This window comes from Phascolarctos cinereus, unplaced genomic scaffold, assembly GCF_003287225.1.
Source record: "Phascolarctos cinereus isolate Bilbo 61053 unplaced genomic scaffold, phaCin_HiC Scaffold_5;HRSCAF=322, whole genome shotgun sequence".
NCBI classification, from domain to species: domain Eukaryota; kingdom Metazoa; phylum Chordata; class Mammalia; order Diprotodontia; family Phascolarctidae; genus Phascolarctos; species Phascolarctos cinereus.
Genome location: NW_027555958.1, coordinates 445,339,130 through 445,358,165, shown reverse-complemented (window position 1 = coordinate 445,358,165; position 19,036 = coordinate 445,339,130). Strand labels below are relative to the sequence as shown.

General features: G+C 49.0%; 1 protein-coding gene across 2 annotated transcripts in view; it reads right to left on the bottom strand.

Moving 5' to 3' along the window:
* The window catches only part of LOC110200195 (cell division cycle protein 20 homolog), a 36,044-nt gene that overhangs the window by 15,109 nt on the left and 1,899 nt on the right, over positions 1–19,036 (bottom strand). Inside the window, exons 2-10 of one of the 2 annotated variants that reach the window (XM_020975394.2) lie at positions 17,851–18,037; positions 17,285–17,523; positions 12,429–12,835; positions 11,731–11,887; positions 11,419–11,548; positions 7,768–7,943; positions 7,466–7,608; positions 6,795–6,954; positions 6,508–6,601 (exon numbers count right to left, since the gene is read on the bottom strand). In XM_020975394.2, coding sequence (XP_020831053.1) covers positions 6,508–6,601; positions 6,795–6,954; positions 7,466–7,608; positions 7,768–7,943; positions 11,419–11,548; positions 11,731–11,887; positions 12,429–12,835; positions 17,285–17,523; positions 17,851–18,037 — 1,693 coding nt within the window. Of the gene's footprint in view, positions 1–6,507; positions 6,602–6,794; positions 6,955–7,465; positions 7,609–7,767; positions 7,944–11,418; positions 11,549–11,730; positions 11,888–12,428; positions 12,836–17,280; positions 17,524–17,850; positions 18,038–19,036 lie in introns of both variants that reach the window. The other variant, XM_020975395.2, reaches the window with a different exon arrangement.

The window sequence follows — 19,036 nt, the reverse complement described above, 5'->3', positions numbered from 1 at the left end:
AACATCCATTTCTAAGAAAAAAAAAAAGCTTTACCTGGATTTAAAAGTGTCGAAGGATCACCTAGCACTTTTGTTGGGAGATAATTCAGAAGAGGATTTTAAATCAAAACCAGTATTTGTTTATCAATATTGAAACCCTGCCATTGGGAGAAGTGACAACCATTGATTGCTTCAAGCATGAGTGACTCAAGTTATTTCCAAAGACTGGTTTTCAAGTTTATTTAACCCTAGGACAGTAAAAGCATTATTGATTTTAGAAAATGCTCCTGGTTATCCAGCTACACTTGGCTTATTGTGTGAGAATGTGAGCATGCAAATTCATGAGAAGTGGATAAAATTCTGTGCACCTACCAGCATCTCTATGAAGATTTAAAAAAGAAGACAATTCGGTTCATGCTGCTAAAATATTTTAAATGACAATAAAAACATTTTCAACATATCAGCTTAGGCTTATCTGTAGTTACACATAAGCTTATCTGTACCTATTATATAGTAGATTCAGTAATTTAAATTTTTTTAAGTGTTGCTTTCTATAACTTATGAGGAATTCATGACCCTTGCCCTTCTTCCCAAATTCAATTGGTTGAAATGTAAAGGAAAGTTGGGTAGTCTGAGTAATGGGGTTTGAAAGACTTAGAAAGATAAATAAAGGCTTGATTGAAAATATGGAAGGCATATAAGATATGAAGGCTCAGTGTGGGACATCCAAGCACCTCCTGTCCCTGTATTGTTGCTCTGGGTACCCTTGTGCCAGCTTCAGATGGTTTAAGTATGTTAGGTGTGAGGAAATTTGACTGTATTTTAAGAAAGGCGAGGGTCATGCATTCCTCATCATAACCACTCTTTTACTTTGTAATAAACCTGAATCAGAAATAGACTTTTCCTTATTCTTTGCTATTATATTAATAAATTTATTTTTAAAAATTTTTCATTGTGTTTTCCATTGGGCTACCATATTTTGGGGGCAGCCATGTGGTGCAGTGGATAGAGTGCCAGGCCCAATGTCAGAAAGATCTGAGTTCAAATGTGACCTCACCTACTTACTATTTGTGGGACTCTGAGCAGGTTACTTCACCCTGTTTGCCTCAGTTTTGTCATCTAAAAATGAGTTGAAGAAGGAAATAGCAAACCACTCCAGTATCTTTGCCAAGAAAAGCCCAAATGGGGTCACAAAGAGCCAGATATGAATGAAGAAACAACTAAACAATAAAAACTATTTTCCATATAATGATAATTTCAAATAGTGAGAATTCAAATCATGGGATTAATTACTCACACTAATTGGGACCTGGCTGTGGTTCACAGGTGTCCAAGAAAAGAGACTATAATCAATAAAAGCCATGGCCAGAGATGTCGTAGAAATCTATATACAAACACATCAATGTGGAAATAAGCAGGAAAAACTAGAGGCTTAATATTAATGAGGCCAATCTCCTAGAAGGGTCCCCTATGACTTGGGATAAACCCTGGAAGGACTTAGAGAGGCACCGCGTCTTAAAATCCGCTCAGGTGAGGAAAACCAGGACGCTCAAGGAAGAAGCATGGGTGAAGGAAGCCCCCAGCAGGAGGAAGAGAGTGCCGTGGCTGTGGGGGGCATGCACGGAGGGCCAGAAGGAGGAAACAGACTGGCCTGATAGCACTGAGGCAGGATAGGGGAGTGGCTACTGGCCTTGGCCAGCTGGGTTTCCTGCAGACACTTCAAACTCCGCATGTCCTCAACTTTTCCCCAAACCCTGCCCTCTTCTGTCCAGGGCACCACCATCCTTTCAGTCCTCCAGGCTCGCACCCTTGGGGTCATCCTCAACGATTCCTCACCCCACGCTCCCTCCCTCAGACAGCCATGGCGCATCTTCTGGATCCAAGCCCTCTGCTCCAAGGGCCTAGCCGCTACCCTCTTCACCTCACCTAGGGCAAGCTCTTCCTCTCGGCCTGCCTGCCTCACATTTCACCCCTCTAGCCCTACCACCACCCAGCTGCTAACTTGACATGCCAAAGCTCAGCTCTTACCCCCTTCACTCCTTACTAAAACTCTAGTGGCCTCTTTTGCCTCTAGGATAAAGAGCAGAACTCCTACATCTGTTTGGCTTTGAAAACCTTTCACAACCTACCCTTCCCATTATTCCCCTCCACACACTCTAGGCTACCTACCCTGACCTTCCTCACACATGACACTCCATTTGCTGTCTCTAGGCCTTTGCCCAGGCTGTGCCCCATGCCCGGTATGCCCTCCCTCCTCATCTCCATCTCTTAGAATCTCTACTTTCCTTCAAAGCTCAGCTCAAGCACTTTATCCTTTCCAGATCTGAGCTTCCAGCTACCAGTGCAGGGTTTTGTTTGTTTTGATGGGGTGCTTGGGTGCTCGTGTTTGGGTGCCTGTGCTTGTACTTGGACCCCAATTTCTCCCTAGTCTCAGACTGTCTCTGACAATCACTCCCCAGCCCAAGGACACTGTGCCTAGCAATCACTCATGCACGGGCCCCAGCAAGACGCTTATATCTCTCCCTGGGGAGGCTACACAAAGCTGGGTGAGAGAGTGCTGGGCTGCTCAGGCCCCAGCCCTCAGATCATGTCTCTGGAAGCCTCCCAATTCCTTAGTAAGTTCCTGTCTTGTGAGAAAGCTTTCCCTTGTTGCAGAGCATTCTCTCATCAAGACAGAGAGAGAGGGGTGCCTTGCCCAGCCCAAGGAATTTTGTCCTTGGCTGGTCCAAGGGCTCTTCCTCCTGCCAGACTCCCAAGATCCATACCTCTGTCATCTTCCTCCCTGTCTGGTATACTCCCTGTACTTTCCCATCCATAGCTCCCAAAGACACCTGCACCTATCCCTGGCATTCCCATGCCCTTTTCCATATAAACCCTAGCTCCATCTGTCTCTCGCAGGTTCTTTAAGAATCCTTGCCCACTGAAAAGCATAACAATAAATCTTTGCCACCTTTACTTAAAGAATGTTTGAGTCTGTGAATTCATTCCAGACAACCCATCTTGTACTCCAGTCTTTGAGGGGTTTCAACCTCTCAGACCGCAACAGTGTCTTCCTCCAAAATGACCTTGTGCCTATATGGTATTTTCTGCTTTGCACACTGCTGAGCACACAGCAGGCATTTAATAATTGCTTGCTGAAAGCTTAATAGGGCCTGTGATTTCTCTCTGCTAAAAGCAAGGCAAGTGATAAACTTGTACGCTGCCTGAATGATGGCTCATTCTCCGAGAGGTGGCAGATGTGAGGAGGGAGCTACTTGGCCTGGCTCTAACCAAAGGCTGGCCCTTCATCTGAGAGTTCACAGAGGGGAGGAGGGGGTTGGGCTGGACAAAAGAGAGCAAATATCTACGTGTTCAAAGAAAATAAAGGTGAGTTCCAAGGACACAGGTGTTTGCAGAGAAAGTCTGTCCCAAACAATACAGTACAACCTGGTTTATGAAGCATCCCCTGGGGCCAGGCATTTGCAGTTCCTGCCCTCCAGGGGCTTAGAGTCTGGGGGCAGGGAATGGAGTGAAGAGATATAACATGTATGGGATACTTTAAGGATGTGGAGGGCCAGAGGGGAAAGGGTTCTTGCCAGAACCCAGGGATTCTAAGAGGTGAAGGGGAGAAGAAAGATCATTCCAGGAACAGGAGAGAGCAGAGGTGCAGGCCAAAAGCGGGAGAAGCTAAGGGTAGTGATCACGGCAGAGCCAGCAGGCCAGATAGGCTGAGGGGGAGTAATGGGACATGGCTGGAAGGATCATCTGCAGCCAGACTGAAAAGTGAATCCTCAAGGCAGTGCCAAGTCCCCAAAGCTTCTCAGACAGAACTGTCACAGTCAGAGCTGAGCTAATTTAGCAAGGTAATTTTGATGAAGAAAGCGCTGGAGAGAGAGATCTTGGAATCCAGGGGGTCCAATGAGGAGGTTACTACAATAGCCCAGGCAAGAAGTAAGGCTGAGTGGTGACCACTGGGAGATGAAGGCCTCAAAGAGGGGGCCACCTTGGAGAGAAAGAGAGCTTCACCACCAAGCTGGCTCCTGTCTACCTTTCTGTCTTTATTTCACATTATTCCCTGTCCACTGTCCCTATCTGGTGAAATGAGACTGCTCCCTCTTCCTCCTACACAACACCCCAGTGTCAGCAAAGTGGCCTCCCTAGATCTTTGCTCAGTATTTCCTTACTTGGGTATACAATGGCAGCCCCTGGGGGCTGAAGGTACAGGTTGGCTTTTGTCTGCATGGGGCCTAACAGCAGGGAATTGATACATTTGTGGCACTGAATGACTTTTGCACAGAGGATAGAACAATCTGGCAACTATGACTGCCCTAGATTCCTTCCAGGACCTAGGCTGGAGAGGGAGAAAATCACTGCTCAGGTCCTGAGACAACTGGCAGATAGGACTTTGGAGCACCTGGCCTGGCAGTGACCCAGAGACATGGAGGAGACCCAGGGGACTACTGTCTGCAAGCCACAGCCTAGGGAGTTCGATTGATTCCAGGGAAAATTAGCAAGCATTGATTAAGCACCTACTATATACCAAGCATAGTGCTTACCCTGGGAATCCAAAGGAAAAGCAGAAGGTGTCTGTGCTCTCAAAGGGATCCTGCTCTAATGGAGGAGGGAAGCCTTCGTGGCCCAGTGGCTGGAGAGCTGGCCACAGAGCAAAGAAGGCCAATTTGGGTCTCTGGATATCCATTGGCTATGACCTCAGGCAAGTCAGTGGACAGCTCAGCCCCCCAGACAACTCTAGGATTGTGAGCTGCAGAGAAAGTGAGACCTGCAGAAGGTGGATGGAGTTTCTTTACTTGGTAGTTTCCTATTCAGTACAATGACCTCACAGGCCTACTCTTCCAGTTAAGGAGCAATCCAGGACAGACTTCTCCTCATTTCTCACCTAGCTCTCTACTCCATCATGGCCCAGAGGGTACCCTCTCCCCACCCCCAGCTCCCCATTAGACTGTAAGCCCCCTGAAGGCAGGGACACTTTCTTTTTAGTACCTGTTTCCCTAGCATTTAGCACAATGCCAGGCACACAGCAGGTGCCTAATAAATGTTTATCATCTGACTCTCCAACTCTGTACACAGGACACACAAAGTAGATACTAGAGGAGGGCTCAAGCAGCAGCTAGGAGGCTGGGAAAGGCCTCCTGAAGGTAAGATTTGAGCTGAATCTTGAGAGACAAAAGAAGTAAAGGTGAGGAGGGAAAGCGCGGTAGGTATGGAGGCCAACCTGGGCAAAGGTACAGTTAGGAACTGGAGGGCTGAATGTGGGAAACAGTAAACCAAAGTGGCTGGATTGGAGAAGTCTTCAAATGCTCAACAGAAGGGTTGGTGTTTGGTTCTCTGAGCCCTTGGGATTGACTGGGGTGGGGGTGGGGGGATGACATGGTCAGACCTGGCCTTTGGGAGGATCACTTTGGAGGCTGATGAGAGGAAGGAATGGAGTGGGGAGAGAGGCAGGGAGACCAACAAGCAGGCAACAGTCCAGGCCTGAGATGATGAGGAAGGTAGCAGCATCAGAAAGGGGGAAAGCCCTTGGCAACACATTAGGTGTGAGGGGAGGGGTAAGAGAGAATGAGAGGTCGAAGATGTCCAACCAAGACTGAGTGCTTGAATGACGAGAGGATGGTGGTGCCCTGCACGGTAATAAGGAAATCGGGAAGAGAAGAAGGTTGGAGGGCGAAAGATAATGAGTTGTGTCCAGGATGTGTTGACTTTGAGATGACTATGGGACTTCCAGTTGGAGCTGTCCAGGAACAGTAAGGGATTAGAAGGCTGTGTGTGAGAGATACGACAAGGAAGCCCGGTAGTTGGATCTCATAAGGCTACCAAGGCAGCAGGTGATGAAGACTGGAGTCAGGAGAGAGCTTAGGGCTGGGGAGGTAGACTTGGGTCATTAAAATGGTTTGTAGTCAGCTAGAAAGGGAAGCAATGACTCCAAAGAGCAAAACTAACCATCCAGAACAGGTTCTGCTCTGGAACCTTTAAGAGGGTTACTAAATGGGGGTGTCACGGACCCTCCCGCAACATTGTTCTCAAGAGCATAAAAGGAAACACATAGTTACAAAGGAAGCCCATCATGTGAAAATAGTTATCAAGCTATTAAAAAAACCCAAACACACTAAGTTCACAGACTCCAAATTATCCAGGTTTATCTGACCCTGACAGTCCCTACTCCACAAACCTCGGTGGCTCCCTATTGCCTGCAGGATAATAAACTCGTCTCTGGGGCCTTCAAAGCCCTTCACCATCTGGTCTTTCCCTGCCTTTCTACTCGGTGGACTATAGCATTGCCTTCCTTTCAATCGCTGCCTTTGCACTGTCTGCCTCACGTTCCTGGAATGCTCTCCCACCCCTGGCCCCCTTCAATCTTCAGGGGCTCGGTCGGCCTCAGACTCCAGTGAGCTAAGGTCTGCCTCCATAGGAGGGCTCCTCCCGCTGCCACTTTGTATCCATTTGTATCCATCTGTATCCGGGCCAGGCCGGAGAAAGGGAGGAAAACAGAGTGGTCAAGCACGCGCACGCGCCAGAAGGCAGGGCCCGTACCTGAATCGCGCCGGGAAGAGGCGCCGCAACACGAGGCCCACGAGGCCGCCGAAGCCCAACGTCAGCACCACGCTCGTCACCACGGAGACCCAGCCTGGCAGGGGGTCCAGGTCGCGGAGGTCAGAACTGCTGGGCCCAGAGCTCCGCCCTCTCCCTCGCTGTGCAACCGTAGTCCCGGGCTCCAGCCCCCGACCCGTCCCCTCTCCACAGTACGCAGCCGCACCCGCCCTACCGCGCCCCAAGGAGCGTATTGCACAGCCCCAGCCCTACCCGTCCCTGCCTCTCACCGCTCTCTGGAGCAACCTCCACGAGCGCAGGCGCAGACCAGGCACTCCAAGGTCCGTGATAGGTGGGGCCGTCAGGCCGCGCGCGCAGCTGCAATCGGTACTGCGCCCCGGGCCGGAGCTCCAGTGTTTCTCCCAGCGCGCCCCTCGGAGGTTCCAGCACCTGCACAGACCAATGCGGATGGGGCGGGGACAGAGGCCTTCTTAGGTGTCTGATTGGTCAGCGTGTAGGCTCGCCCGTGGACGAGGGGGGGAGTTTGACACACCTTTGTCCTGACCTATGTCTTACTTCTCACACACGCTTCCACGTTCTCTGCCCTATAAGCGCTTCTACACGCCTGCCCTCCCTGACACAGCCTTACTGCCACACACACTCCCACGCACACCTTGACACGCGCGTGCCCAGCGGTTCAGATGCGCTTGCACTCACCTCCCTCCCGTGAATACACCCTAACGCTCCCACACGTAACGCCCAATCACCCATACTGATACATCTTGACCTTCCTATTGCCACACCGGGACACCCGCTGAGAGCCTAAACACACACGCTGATACACGCACAACCTGAGGTTCACACACAGTGCCCGAACTCCCAGCTTGCCCTGGCACACCTGGTGATGAGGCAGTGAGACCAGCGCCAGGAGGGAAGGGGCTAGAGTTTGAGGCCCTCTTACCTTCCAGTGGCCCAGCTTCTGCCCAGAGTATCGGAGCTGGTAATGGGTCTGCCCTGGTAGCCAGGGCAAAGGGGGCCTCCAAGTCAGCTTGAGCTGCCCGTTGAACCCGACTGTCCACTGCAGCTCTGGAGCTTCAATGAGAACTGGAGAGGCAGGAGAAGCAGATGGAGAGCATCCCTCAGAGCAGCTGGGGACCAGAAGAAGGAGGGAGTTGGGGTGCAAAGGTTTGGGAGGCAGGAGGAGGTGGTGGCAGAGTCTGGGTCTGGGAGAGGGGCCACTGGTGGCAGGATAGAATCTCTCACCGATTTGATGCATCCAGAAGGGAGTGGCAAGGTATTGCTGGATGGTGCCTAGTTCAGTGGTTATTTCCACCAGTATGTGAATGGCACTGTCATTTCGAGACTCGAAGTGGCAGTGGGAGATTGGGGTTTCCTCTGCCCTGGAGTCCATCTTCTCACATTTCTCCCAGTCTGGGCCCCTGAGAAAAAACCCCCACCCCCCCACCATGACCCAGGAGCCAGGATAGGCTTTCAAGGCTCCTGGGCTCCAGGGCCATTCTTATCAGATATATCCTATCACCTAACCCTCCCCCTCTCCCTGGCATTCAGCTCATATATCCAATCTATCCTCAGGTTGTTATGACTTTCACAACACCATATGCATATATATATATATGTACACACATACATATACATATACACACACATACATATATATACTTTGTATGTGTGTGTGTATATACTTTGATCTATATCTCCTCTCCACTCACACAATCATCACCCTGATACAAGCCCTCATCATCTCACACCTAGATGACTGCAATAGTCTCCCAACTGGCCTCCCTGCTCTGTCAAAGTGATTTTCCTGAAGCACAAGTCTGACTGCATCACTCCGTTTACTTTCTAACACTGAGTGGTTCCTTACCACCTCCAGCATCAAATATACCCTCTGTTTGTCTCTTAAAGGCCTCTGTAGCCTGGTCCTTCTTACCTTTCCAGTCGTCTTACACTTTATTCTCTTCCATGTACTCAGGAGTCCAGTGACTCTGGCTTCCTTGCTGTTCCTTGAACAGCACTCTAGCCCCCATCTCCATGCTTTGTTCTGGCTTTGTTCCCCACCCAAAAGGTGGGGAAACTGCAGCCTCGAGGTCACATGAGGCCCTCTAGGTCCTCAAGTGTGGCCCTTTAACTTCGAAGTTTGGATTTAGTCAAAGGGCCACATGCTTTGAGGCCACAGATTCCCCACCCCTGGTCTCCCCCTCATCACCACTTCCTGGCTTCCTTTAAGACTCAGGTCAAATCTCATCCTTGGGAGGCCTTTCCTGGTGTCTCCAGGTGTTAGGGCCTTCCCCTCTCAGATGACCTGCCATCTGCCCTGCGTCTCTTTTTGTATGTGCATAGCTGTTTGCATGTCGTCTCCTCCATCAGAAGGTGAGCTGTCTGAGGGTAGGGGCTGGATGGTAGGATGCACTGCCCTTGCACCACCTGGGTTATTATACCAGTCTTAAACGTCAAAGACAGGCTTAGGGGGCCCTACAGCCCCCCTTTCTCTCCTTTGGGAATGGGGGCAAATTCAGGCTCCACACCAGTGATCTCCAGATTGCCAAATCTCATCCTTCTTTGACACTTTGGACACTATCAATCACCCTCTCCTCCCCCCTGCAGATTTTCATGACTCTGCTGTCTCTTGGTATTCTTTCTATCTGCCTGCCTATCTTGTTGGCATGTAGTCATTTTCCTGTTGTCTCCCCCAGTAGACTGTGAGCTCCATGAGGGCAGGGACTGCTTTTTGCCTTTCTTTGGACCTCCAGTGCTAAGCACAGAGCCTGGCACACTTAATAAGTGTCACTTGACTTGACCTAACTTGACCCAAGGACAGAGAAAACTAATCAGTTCCCTTGGCATGAAGTCAAACAGACCTGCTCAGGCCCAAGTGCCTGATTCTTGCAAGGAACTTTGAGGGCTTCTTTCTCTATCATCTTTCTTAATAAATCCAAAGGCCCAGGACTAGCAGTGTCTCTGCTTCCAGCTCAGTTCCTTAGCCATTATCCATGATATCGACCTTAGTGGGAGAAGGGGTCCTCCATCCCTACTACCACCAACTCTAACTGAAGAACAATGCAGCAAGGCGTTCTGAGGGTTGAGACAGGGGTTGGCACATGCCAGGTGGGTTAAGCCACGGCCACCACCTTGACCACCACTTTCCTCAGACTCTGCAAGGAGTCTGAGGCCACGAGACCAGGGACTAGCAGCACCCCTCCCCATCCCAGGTCCTGCTTCTAGCCATGTCCCCACAGTGAGATGGGACCTGACAACTGCCTCATGGGGGTTGTGGCCCCTGCCTTCCCAGAAGCCACAGCAACTAAAGCTCTGAAAATGACAAGTTCTTACCCCAGAAGTCCTTGGCACCAGAAACAAATGAGGGTTTACTGATAGAAGATACCATAAAGAAGATGCGTTACCATTTGCCTGACCACTGTCCCCTAAGGACTCATTTTCCTCAGCTGACTAGAAGCTGAGCCCTCCTATATATATTGTCTTCACCCATTAGCACAGGAAGAACAGGGGCTGTCTCACTTTTCTATTTGTACCTACAGCACTTTGCACAGAGTGAGTGTTTCATGAACTACTTTTCATTCCCTAGTTTAATTCTCAGAGGAGACATTACCATCTCCAGCCAGACTGGCTGTAGCTCCAGCCCCAGGCTGTGCTTTAGTCTCATATCACCCCCTGCCTATTGGATATTTCAAATAAGAGGCCTCAAAGATATCCCAAACTTGATATGTGCAAAACGGAATTTATTCCTTGTCCCCCAAACTCTTCCTCTTCTATACTTCCCTATTACTGTTAAAGGCACCACTGTTTTCCATGTTATCCAGGTTCACGAATCATGATACAGCACTAGACTTGGAGTCAAGATGACCTGAATTCAAATCCTGCCTCTCCTGTGTGACCTTAGCAAGTCACAACCTCTATCTGCCTCAGTTTTCTCATCTGTGAAATGGGGATAATAACACCTCCCCCCCCACTGTTGTTATGATCAGATAACATTATAAAGCTCTCCACAAATCTTAATGGACCATATACATTTGAGCCATTATTATTATTATTATTTTATCTTTTTCCTTTCTCTCATCCCACACATCCAAGCAGTGGCCAGATTTTGTTTCCAGCCCTACATCTCACTTTCCCCTTCTCTCTGCTCACATAGCCATCAGCCTAGTCAGGCTCTCATCCCCTTTCATATGGACTATTGCCACGGCCTCCTATTTGTTCTCCCTGGCTTAAGACCCATCCTCACTCATCTGTCCTTCACTGCCAAAGTGATTTTCTGAAGTGTGGGTCTGACTACAGCTCTCCTACCTTTCCACCCTTTTAACATATAACTCTCCTTCATGCACTCGATAATCCTGCTTTGGGGTTCCTCAGATGGGGCTCTGTGCCTTTGCACTGGCTGCTCCTCACGCCTAGAATGCACTTTTCCCTCTTCTGTTTCTTAGAATCCTTCTCTTCCTTCAAGACCCAGCCCAAGCCCAGCCTTCTCTACACCAGACTTTTCCTGGCCCTGCTCCAACCCCCTCACCCCTCCCAGTGCCTTTTCCTCTGAGGTTACTGTGTATCTACTTTCTATTGTGTCTGTATGTTTCCTTATTTGTCTCCGGGCTAGACTGTGAGCTCCTTGAGGGCAGGGAGCATGTTCTTTGTATCCCCAGCGCTTAGCCCAGTGCCTGGCACAGCATAAATGCTTAATCAGTGCTTGGTGATTGATTGACCTTGCAGAGGAATGGTGGCCAGGTCAGCTTGATGATGGCTTACACAGGGATGGTAAAGGAGAGAGAGTTGACTCTTCATTATCTTTCACTGGAGCAGCTCTGTGACCCTAGACCCAGGCCTCTTCTTACCCCAGTCCTTACCCAGACTGCCAGCCCTGCTGGCTCATGCCTGCCTGCTCACCTGTTCTTAGGGCAGCTGCTGGGTCTCCAGTGGTAGAAGTAGCCATGTGAGGCGGTGGGATGGGCTGGTCCTTGCCACTGGCATGTGATGTGCTCCAGGTCCTGAGTAAAGCACTGCAGCCCAATTTCCCCTGGGCCAGGGAGAGGGAGACTGTGCTGGGCCCCACCCAAACCTCCTTCCTCACCCCCCCCATCCCCTAGTAACTTCTCCTGCATAGTGTGTGTGTATGTGTGTGTGTGGGTGGAGAATTCTGCTTTTCTCCCCATCCCTGTCCCTCTACACAATCAACCTCCCTTCCCCCAGGTGACTCACTTGCATCCTGTGGCAGGGTTACTGTTACAGGAGATGACCATGGTCCCCAGAAACCCTTGAGGGAGATTCCATCAGGCTTGCTCCGGAGCTGGAGCCAATATGAGATCCCAGGCTGAAACCCTGAGATGATACAGCTTCCACCGATTAGCTCTTGGGACTGAAGAGGGGGGGAAAACACTGAATCAGAGACTCAGAGATGTATGGGACTTTAGGGTTCCTCTAATCTACTTCCCTTCCCCCACTCCATGTAGTCTGCCCTGCCCACCATATCCCTATCATAACCTTTGCTTGTATACTATAATAATGGGGAGCTCACTATCTTATAGAAAGGTAGTGGGTGGTTCTTATCCCAAGACCAACTTCCTGGGGGATATCATCCCTCACTCGGGGAGAGCCCTTATACTGGGTTCCTTTATACTTCTGATAAGTTGGTGGTTCAGAGGGGCTGAATTAGTGATGAATCCATGACTCATCAATAATGAACTTGGCCCCGAAGTGGTCCCTGAGAAAGGAGATAATTCCTGGGCCACGTGAGACCTCAATCTCCAAACTCTGAACATGTCATCTTGGGGAAGAGGAGGGGAAGGATAGCCTTCAAGATGGGGTACTAGGGAGCTGCATTGTCATTTTTGTCCATAACCAAAGGAAATGTTCTGGGCCTAGGATGAGAGAAGACGAGGCCAGAGAAATCTGGGTACTTCTCTGGTGGCCCCAAGCTGCCCTGGGCCATTCCGCTGTGGCACTGTATGTCCCCTGATGGCAGGTCCCTGGCTCATGTATCCTTTTCTGGAGGGTCCCTCGATGGTAGGGTACTGCTGTATAGACTGGGTCCCTGGAAGCTGAGCTGGAGTCAGGTCAGGCTTAGGGGTTGCAGTGGCCTGGTGTGGCTGGGTGTGTGGCCACCTCATGAATGGGCAGCACATAGGTGCTTGAAGCAGCGCTGTGACTGTGGGCTGAGCAGAATTGCTGGGGTCCAAAGGGCCATATTGGAGTTCATGCTGCATGAAGTCACTAATTTCTGAGGGCTGCACCTCCCACGTGACTTGCAGCTCCCCAGTCTGACCGGAAGTCATTGCAGTGATGTTCTTTGGTGGGGCAGGCAGGCCTAGGGGAGAGGAGCGACCACCTCAGTGCTTCCCCAGCCACTCCAAATGCCCCCCACCACCTTGAGTACTCCCCAAACCACCATAAACGATCCCTTCAAGAGATTGAAGATGGACAGGATTGTAAGTACAAGGCTGAAGAGTGAGGACAGGACTGAGAAGTGGCCCAGAGCCTCATAAATCTAAAGAGCTTTAACTGAAAAGGAAAGGGAAGGGAGAAAGTTGCCCCAGTGTTTCCAACAAGCCAGATACTATAGTGAGTAGCTACAGTGTAGGAAGGAGAAAAGCAGTGTAGACACCCAAATATTCACAAGAGAAAACATCCAAGAAGGAGGCTGGTAGAAAAACATATGGCCTTATTTGTCTATACATAAATAGGCACAAAGGGAAGGTAACAGATGGGATGACTAATAATCATGAAACTTGGTGGGATGAAATCCATGATAGGAATATGGCTCAGGAAGGATATACTTTACTCCAAAGACGTGGGGAAAGAGGCAGGAAGGGATTGAATAGAGAGGGAAAAAAGCTCATGGAAGGAAATCCAGGAACCAGAGGAAGAAAGCATGAGGGAAGATGAGTGGAGGCAGAAATTGAAGGGAAATTTTCCAGACTACAGACTGCCTGCATAAAAACAGGAAAGAGATAAGGGGTTTGGAAAAGAGGTCCTACCATGCATGATATCGATATGATGATGATATAATGGGAGGTTTCAATGTATGCTGGAGATCTCTCTCTTCCAAAAATGTAGAAGCTCATAATTTCTTGGAGGCATTTGGGGTTAAGTGACTTTCCCAGGGTCACACAGCTAGAGAAGCTAATAACTTCTTGACGGATTGATGATAATTTCATCTTTCTAAAGGTGAAGGCACTGACAAGGGGAATAAGGGGAAATGTGGAGAAAAGTCACCACTGTCTCTTAGAGTTTGTGATAGAGAAGGAGAGAACATCTGGGCATAACCATCGATTCGGGGAGAGCAGATTTGCAAGGGTTCAGGGAAAGGATAGGCAGGGTCCCATGGATTGCAATCCTGCTGAAGAAGTCAGCCCAGGAACAGTTGGAAACTCTAAAGAATGCAATTCTGAAGACCCAAAAGGAGATAGCTCTAACGAGGAAGAAAAGTAGAAGGTGTCTGAAGAGACCAATGTGAATGTGTGGGGAACTTATCAACCAACTTCAATTTTGAAATGATACATACAGAAGATGGAGGCAAAGGAAAGTAACAGGATCAATAAAAACAGACAGAGCTGGCCCTATAAGAACCATGTCAGAAGAGTGAAAGCTCGAAATAAACGGAAATTGGCAAGGAAAGCTAAAGACAAGAGAATAATTTGAAGCATCAGGGTTTTGTTTTAATTTGGTTTCATTTGATTTTTACTCTGTTGGGAAAGAGAAAACAATCAGAGAAGGGATAGAAGAGTTGATGACAATGACAACCAATAGAAGGCTGTTCTCTTTGCCCTGGAAAGGACTGAACTGAAGTAGCCAAGAGGGAGCTGAGATGGAAGAGAAGATTAGTGAGGGAGCACACGGTGCTGGTTCAAGTCACCTGGACCAGATGCTACCCTAGCAGAAAGTAAGCCTCTTGAGGGCAGGAACTTTGGGTTCTGCCTTTGCATCTCTGATGCCCAGCATCGAATTGCTTTGGATGGGATTATCCAATCTCTGGTAGTGATACTTGAAGATGCTGAATGGGAGAAATTCTGCGTGGCTGGAGAAGAGCAGATTTTTGAAAAAGGAAAAAGATTGTTTTGTATGTTTTCCTTTGCAACATGGCTAAATATGGAAATGTGTTTTGCATGACTTCATGTATATAAGAATCGACATCATGTTGCTTTCCTTTCAAAGGGTGGAGGAGGGAGGGTGATATTTTCAAACTCAAGAATTTAAAAAATGAATACCAAAAGTTTTTTCTTAAATGTAATTGGGAAATATTTAATGAAATAAATAAAAATATATTTTGAAGAAGAAAAAGGAAAGAGGATGGATTTTTACAAAGTTGAGGTCACTGCATCTGACTTCAATTCCTGGCAGAATTTCTATAATAAATTATTAATGAGGTGACCACTAGAAAAGGAAGAGTAATTACAAATAACCCAGCCTTGTTTCCTAAAGAACAGGTCCTGCCAGACTCACCTTATTTTCTCTCTTGACTGGGTTACTTGACTAACAGATCCAGGGAATGGCATATATGTAATTTATCCAGATTTCAGCTGAGCATTTCATAAAGTATCTCATGCTATTCTTTGGAAAATCGAGGAGATGTGGAAATAGAGGATAGTAAAATTAGCTGGACTGGGAACTAGTTGGATGACCAGACTCCAAGAACTGTTACTGGTAGTTCAATGTCACCTTGGCAAGAGGTCTTCAGTGGAGTGTCCCAAAGATACATGTTTGACACTGGGCTGCTTTACCTTTTTAGTAATAGCTTCTAAAGGCATAGATGGCAGGTTCATCAATTTTACTATGGATGGGAATCTGTGAGGGTGAGCTAACGTGTTGTTGTGTAGCATAGAGAGCAACAATGTGTAGCTGAAAGAGCTTTAGACTTGCAATCAGGAAGACGTGGGTCCAAATCCAGCCTCCATCGCTTGCTAGAGGTGTGATGCTGAGCAAATTGCTGAATCCCTCTCCGCCTCAGTAATACCTTCCTGACAGGGTAATAATGATAATAATGCTGACGCTTGATGGTGATAACTAGCACATAACTGTAGCTACATATCTAGCAATACTAATAACTAGTGCTTTAAAGTTTGCAAAGCAATTTACAAATATTATTTCATTTGACTCTCACAAATACCCTGCCAGACTGGTGCCATTATTATTCCCTTTTGACAGATGAGGAAACTGAGACAGCTGAGGTTAAATGACTTGCCCAGGGTGATACAGCTATTAAGTGTCTGAGGCAGGATTTGAACATAGGTCTTTCTGATTCCTGATCCAGCAGGTCCCAAGGGATATGATGTGTATAAAGTATTTTGCAGACCTGAAAGTTCTATCTAAATGTCAGTGATGATGAGGAAGAAGATGATGATGATGATGAAGATGATGAAGATGTTCAGGAACCTAAACAACCTGGACAGGCTATATGGGCAAGCCAGGTGGCTCAGTGGATAGCACACTGGACCTGGAATTAGGAAGAACTGGGTTCAAATCCCCTCTCCACCATGTACTACAGGCATGACTCTGATAAGTAGGTTGCTTAATTCCTCTTCTCCGAGCTTCAGCATTACCTCCTTTATAGGGTTTTTGTGGCATTCCATGGGCTGATTGTATAAACTGTTTTGTAAATCTAAAATTGTTATCTAAATGTCAGATTATTGTTAATTATTACTATTACTAAGTCAAGAGCCCAAGAGACCTGAACAGGCTAGAAGGGGCAGTTAGGTGAAGCAGTAGATAGAGAGCTACACCTGGAGTCAGGAAGCCCTGAGTTCAAATCCTGCCTCAGACACTTACTAGCTGTCAGGCCCCCTCTTCTTCCATCTTCATCTCAAGTGCCCTTGGTAAGCCACTTCATTTTTTTCTGCCCCAGTTTCTTCATCTTTAAAATAATAACACCTACCTCTCCTTGGGTCATTGTAAGGATAAAATGAGATAATATTTTTGATAATATTTTAAAAGCACTTAGCAAACCTTAAAGCACTATACAATGCTAGCAATATTATTATTTTCGGTCACAGCTACTAAGATGAAATTCAGTCGCATAAATGCAGTCTTGCAATAGTAGGGTGCAGAAAATCAGCTTCCTGAGTGTAAGATGAGTCCAAAGGCAGAAGGGTGGGGTTAGATGGCCACACACACTTTGTCCAGCTGAGGCCTGAACATTCTGGGGCACTGAGAGCCCCTGAACACCTTTCACTGAAGTATGGAAGCCAGAAAAGCTTCTGGGCTGCATCCCTGGGAGAGGCAACTAACAGTTTCTCTGTACTCTGCCTTGCTCAGACCACACCTGGAAGGTTGTGTTAAGTTCTGGGTGACATATTTTAAGAAGAATGTTGACAAATGCTTGAAGGACCCCCGATGTTTGGGGAAGAGAAGGCCTTCAAGTATCTGAAGGACTGCACATATTGGAGACTTGTTCTGCTTGAATAACCAGGGGTGGGGGTAGGGGGCAAGGAGTTGTAAAGGGATAAGTTTAGACTCAATATCAGAAAAAACTAAAAACTTCCTCACAATTAGAACAGTCCCCAAATGGAAAGTGGCCATCCCAGGAGATGACACCTTCACCTTTCTTGGAGGCTGGATGTCCACCGCCTGGGTATGTTGGAGTGGGGGTTCTTTTTTGGGTGCTGTTTGGACTGGTGCCTTTGAGGTCCCTTCTAGCTTTTAAGTTCTATGATTCTGAGTGAGGAGGGAGAGAGCTATGAGGAGAGAGGACAGGACTGTGTGGGGGGGGACAGGGCTGTGAGGAGACACCAGCACTCAACAGAGACAGGGCCTCACCCACGTTTTCCAAGCTGAGCACTCGTTGGGTCCGGTTTCGGTCTTTGGCAGGGTCCCACACCCACAACGTCAGCTTGGCAAAGAGGCGCACGCCGCCGTCTGCAGGCTGGACTTGACAAACGTGGCGGAGCCCTCCTTCGGGCAGCCTCTGGCAGCTCAGTGGGCACCTTTGGGGCTCCTCCCTGCGGGCCGGGCACGGATCTAAGGGACCCCGGAGGCCCCTGTGCTCTCCTGGCGTGGGAACTGCCAGAGGAGAGAGTGCTGCCATCCTGCGCCCTCCCCTCCTCTGGTTGTCTCACACCCCCCCCCCCGTAGCCTTTTTCTCCTCTCTCTTTCCTACCCACCCTTCCTCCACTCCAAAGACGATAGCGCTGGGGCCCCTCTAGGCTTCCCAGATTAGTATAGTGGGGGCAAGGTCGGTGGAGGTCCTGAGGGAGGAGATGTGCCGTTGTCCTGCTCCCTCCCCTCCTCTGGTTCTGCCACTTCTTTCTCCCCTAGTCTCCCATCCCACACCCCATTTCCTTCCAGTGGGTGTTGCCTGGGACTAATTGCTGTGTGGAATGCACGCACCCGGGGTAGGCGAAGAAAAGTTTGTAGGGCCCTGGATCTTCCTCCCCACTCTCTTCTTTTTCTTCAACGCAGTCTTCCTCCTTCTCCTCCTCCTCCTCCTCTACCTCATCCCAGAAGCACGTAAGGTCCTCATACTGCTTGGAGAAGCAGCGCAGTGGCTCGGGCTCTTCCGCCAGGAGTGAGGCATCTGGGGAGGAGCGAAAAGCAAGGCCAGCGCATTAGGGATTGCCGGGCCGGGCCAGGGCCTGTTCGCTCTCCCACAGTCTGGCCTGGCCAGAGGCATAGGGCTCACAGCTGGATCCCGAGCTGGACCTACAGGAGGACAGAGGCGGCTAGCCTGTCCGGCACGTGCCTGGTGGTCCAGCTCTTAGGCTGCCCGGGAGAGACCCGGGGAGGGCTAGGGTGGGGGGAGGATGGTGGCCCAAGGAGCTGAGCAGGCCCCACAGGGAGTTCTCTACAGGTGACAGATGGCCCTTCGGGAGGCTTTTGTGTAGTCTTGGGGTGTACAGTGGGCCCCTGGAGCTTCCTGGGCTCTTGCAACAATGCAGATAACTCTGGCACTGAGTCAGATACAGAGGCTGCCACTGACTTCTGGGTAAAAACTCCTTTTTGAAAGGAGGAATTGGGACCCCCTTGGATCGGCAGAGGCAGCCAGAGCTGGGGCAAAAGAACCTCGGCAGTCAGGGAGAGCTGGGAGCTGCTTCTGGTAAGGGTAGCAGCTCTTTCCAATGACAATTTATCCTGTCTCTAGCTTGTTTGTACAGTTTGTTTTCATATTCTCTCCCAGTAGATTGTGAACTCCCTGAGAGCCAGGACGGTCCTTTCTCTTTCTTTGTATCCCATAACTTAGCACAGCGCCTGCATATGCTAGGTGCTTAATAAATGTTTGTCCAGTGTGCAGAGCATGGAATTCAGTCTGGAGCAGAGCTGGCCCTGGGCCCTTGGCCCTGAGGAAAGGATAGCAAGCTAGACACTTGATCCTGTATTGAACTCTGTCCAATGTTCCTGGGCTATGAGCACAACTAAATCACGGCCCAGAATGAAAAGGGCCAAGGGAGAGCGTGCCAGCCAGCTTTCTGGAGGAGGCAGTGTTTGCTTCCCAGATCTCATCCCTAGATAGCATCAAGTCACTCCTTTGTTAACAAACAAAACCAGAAACCCTCAATGTACTGTTGTTGTTCAGTCA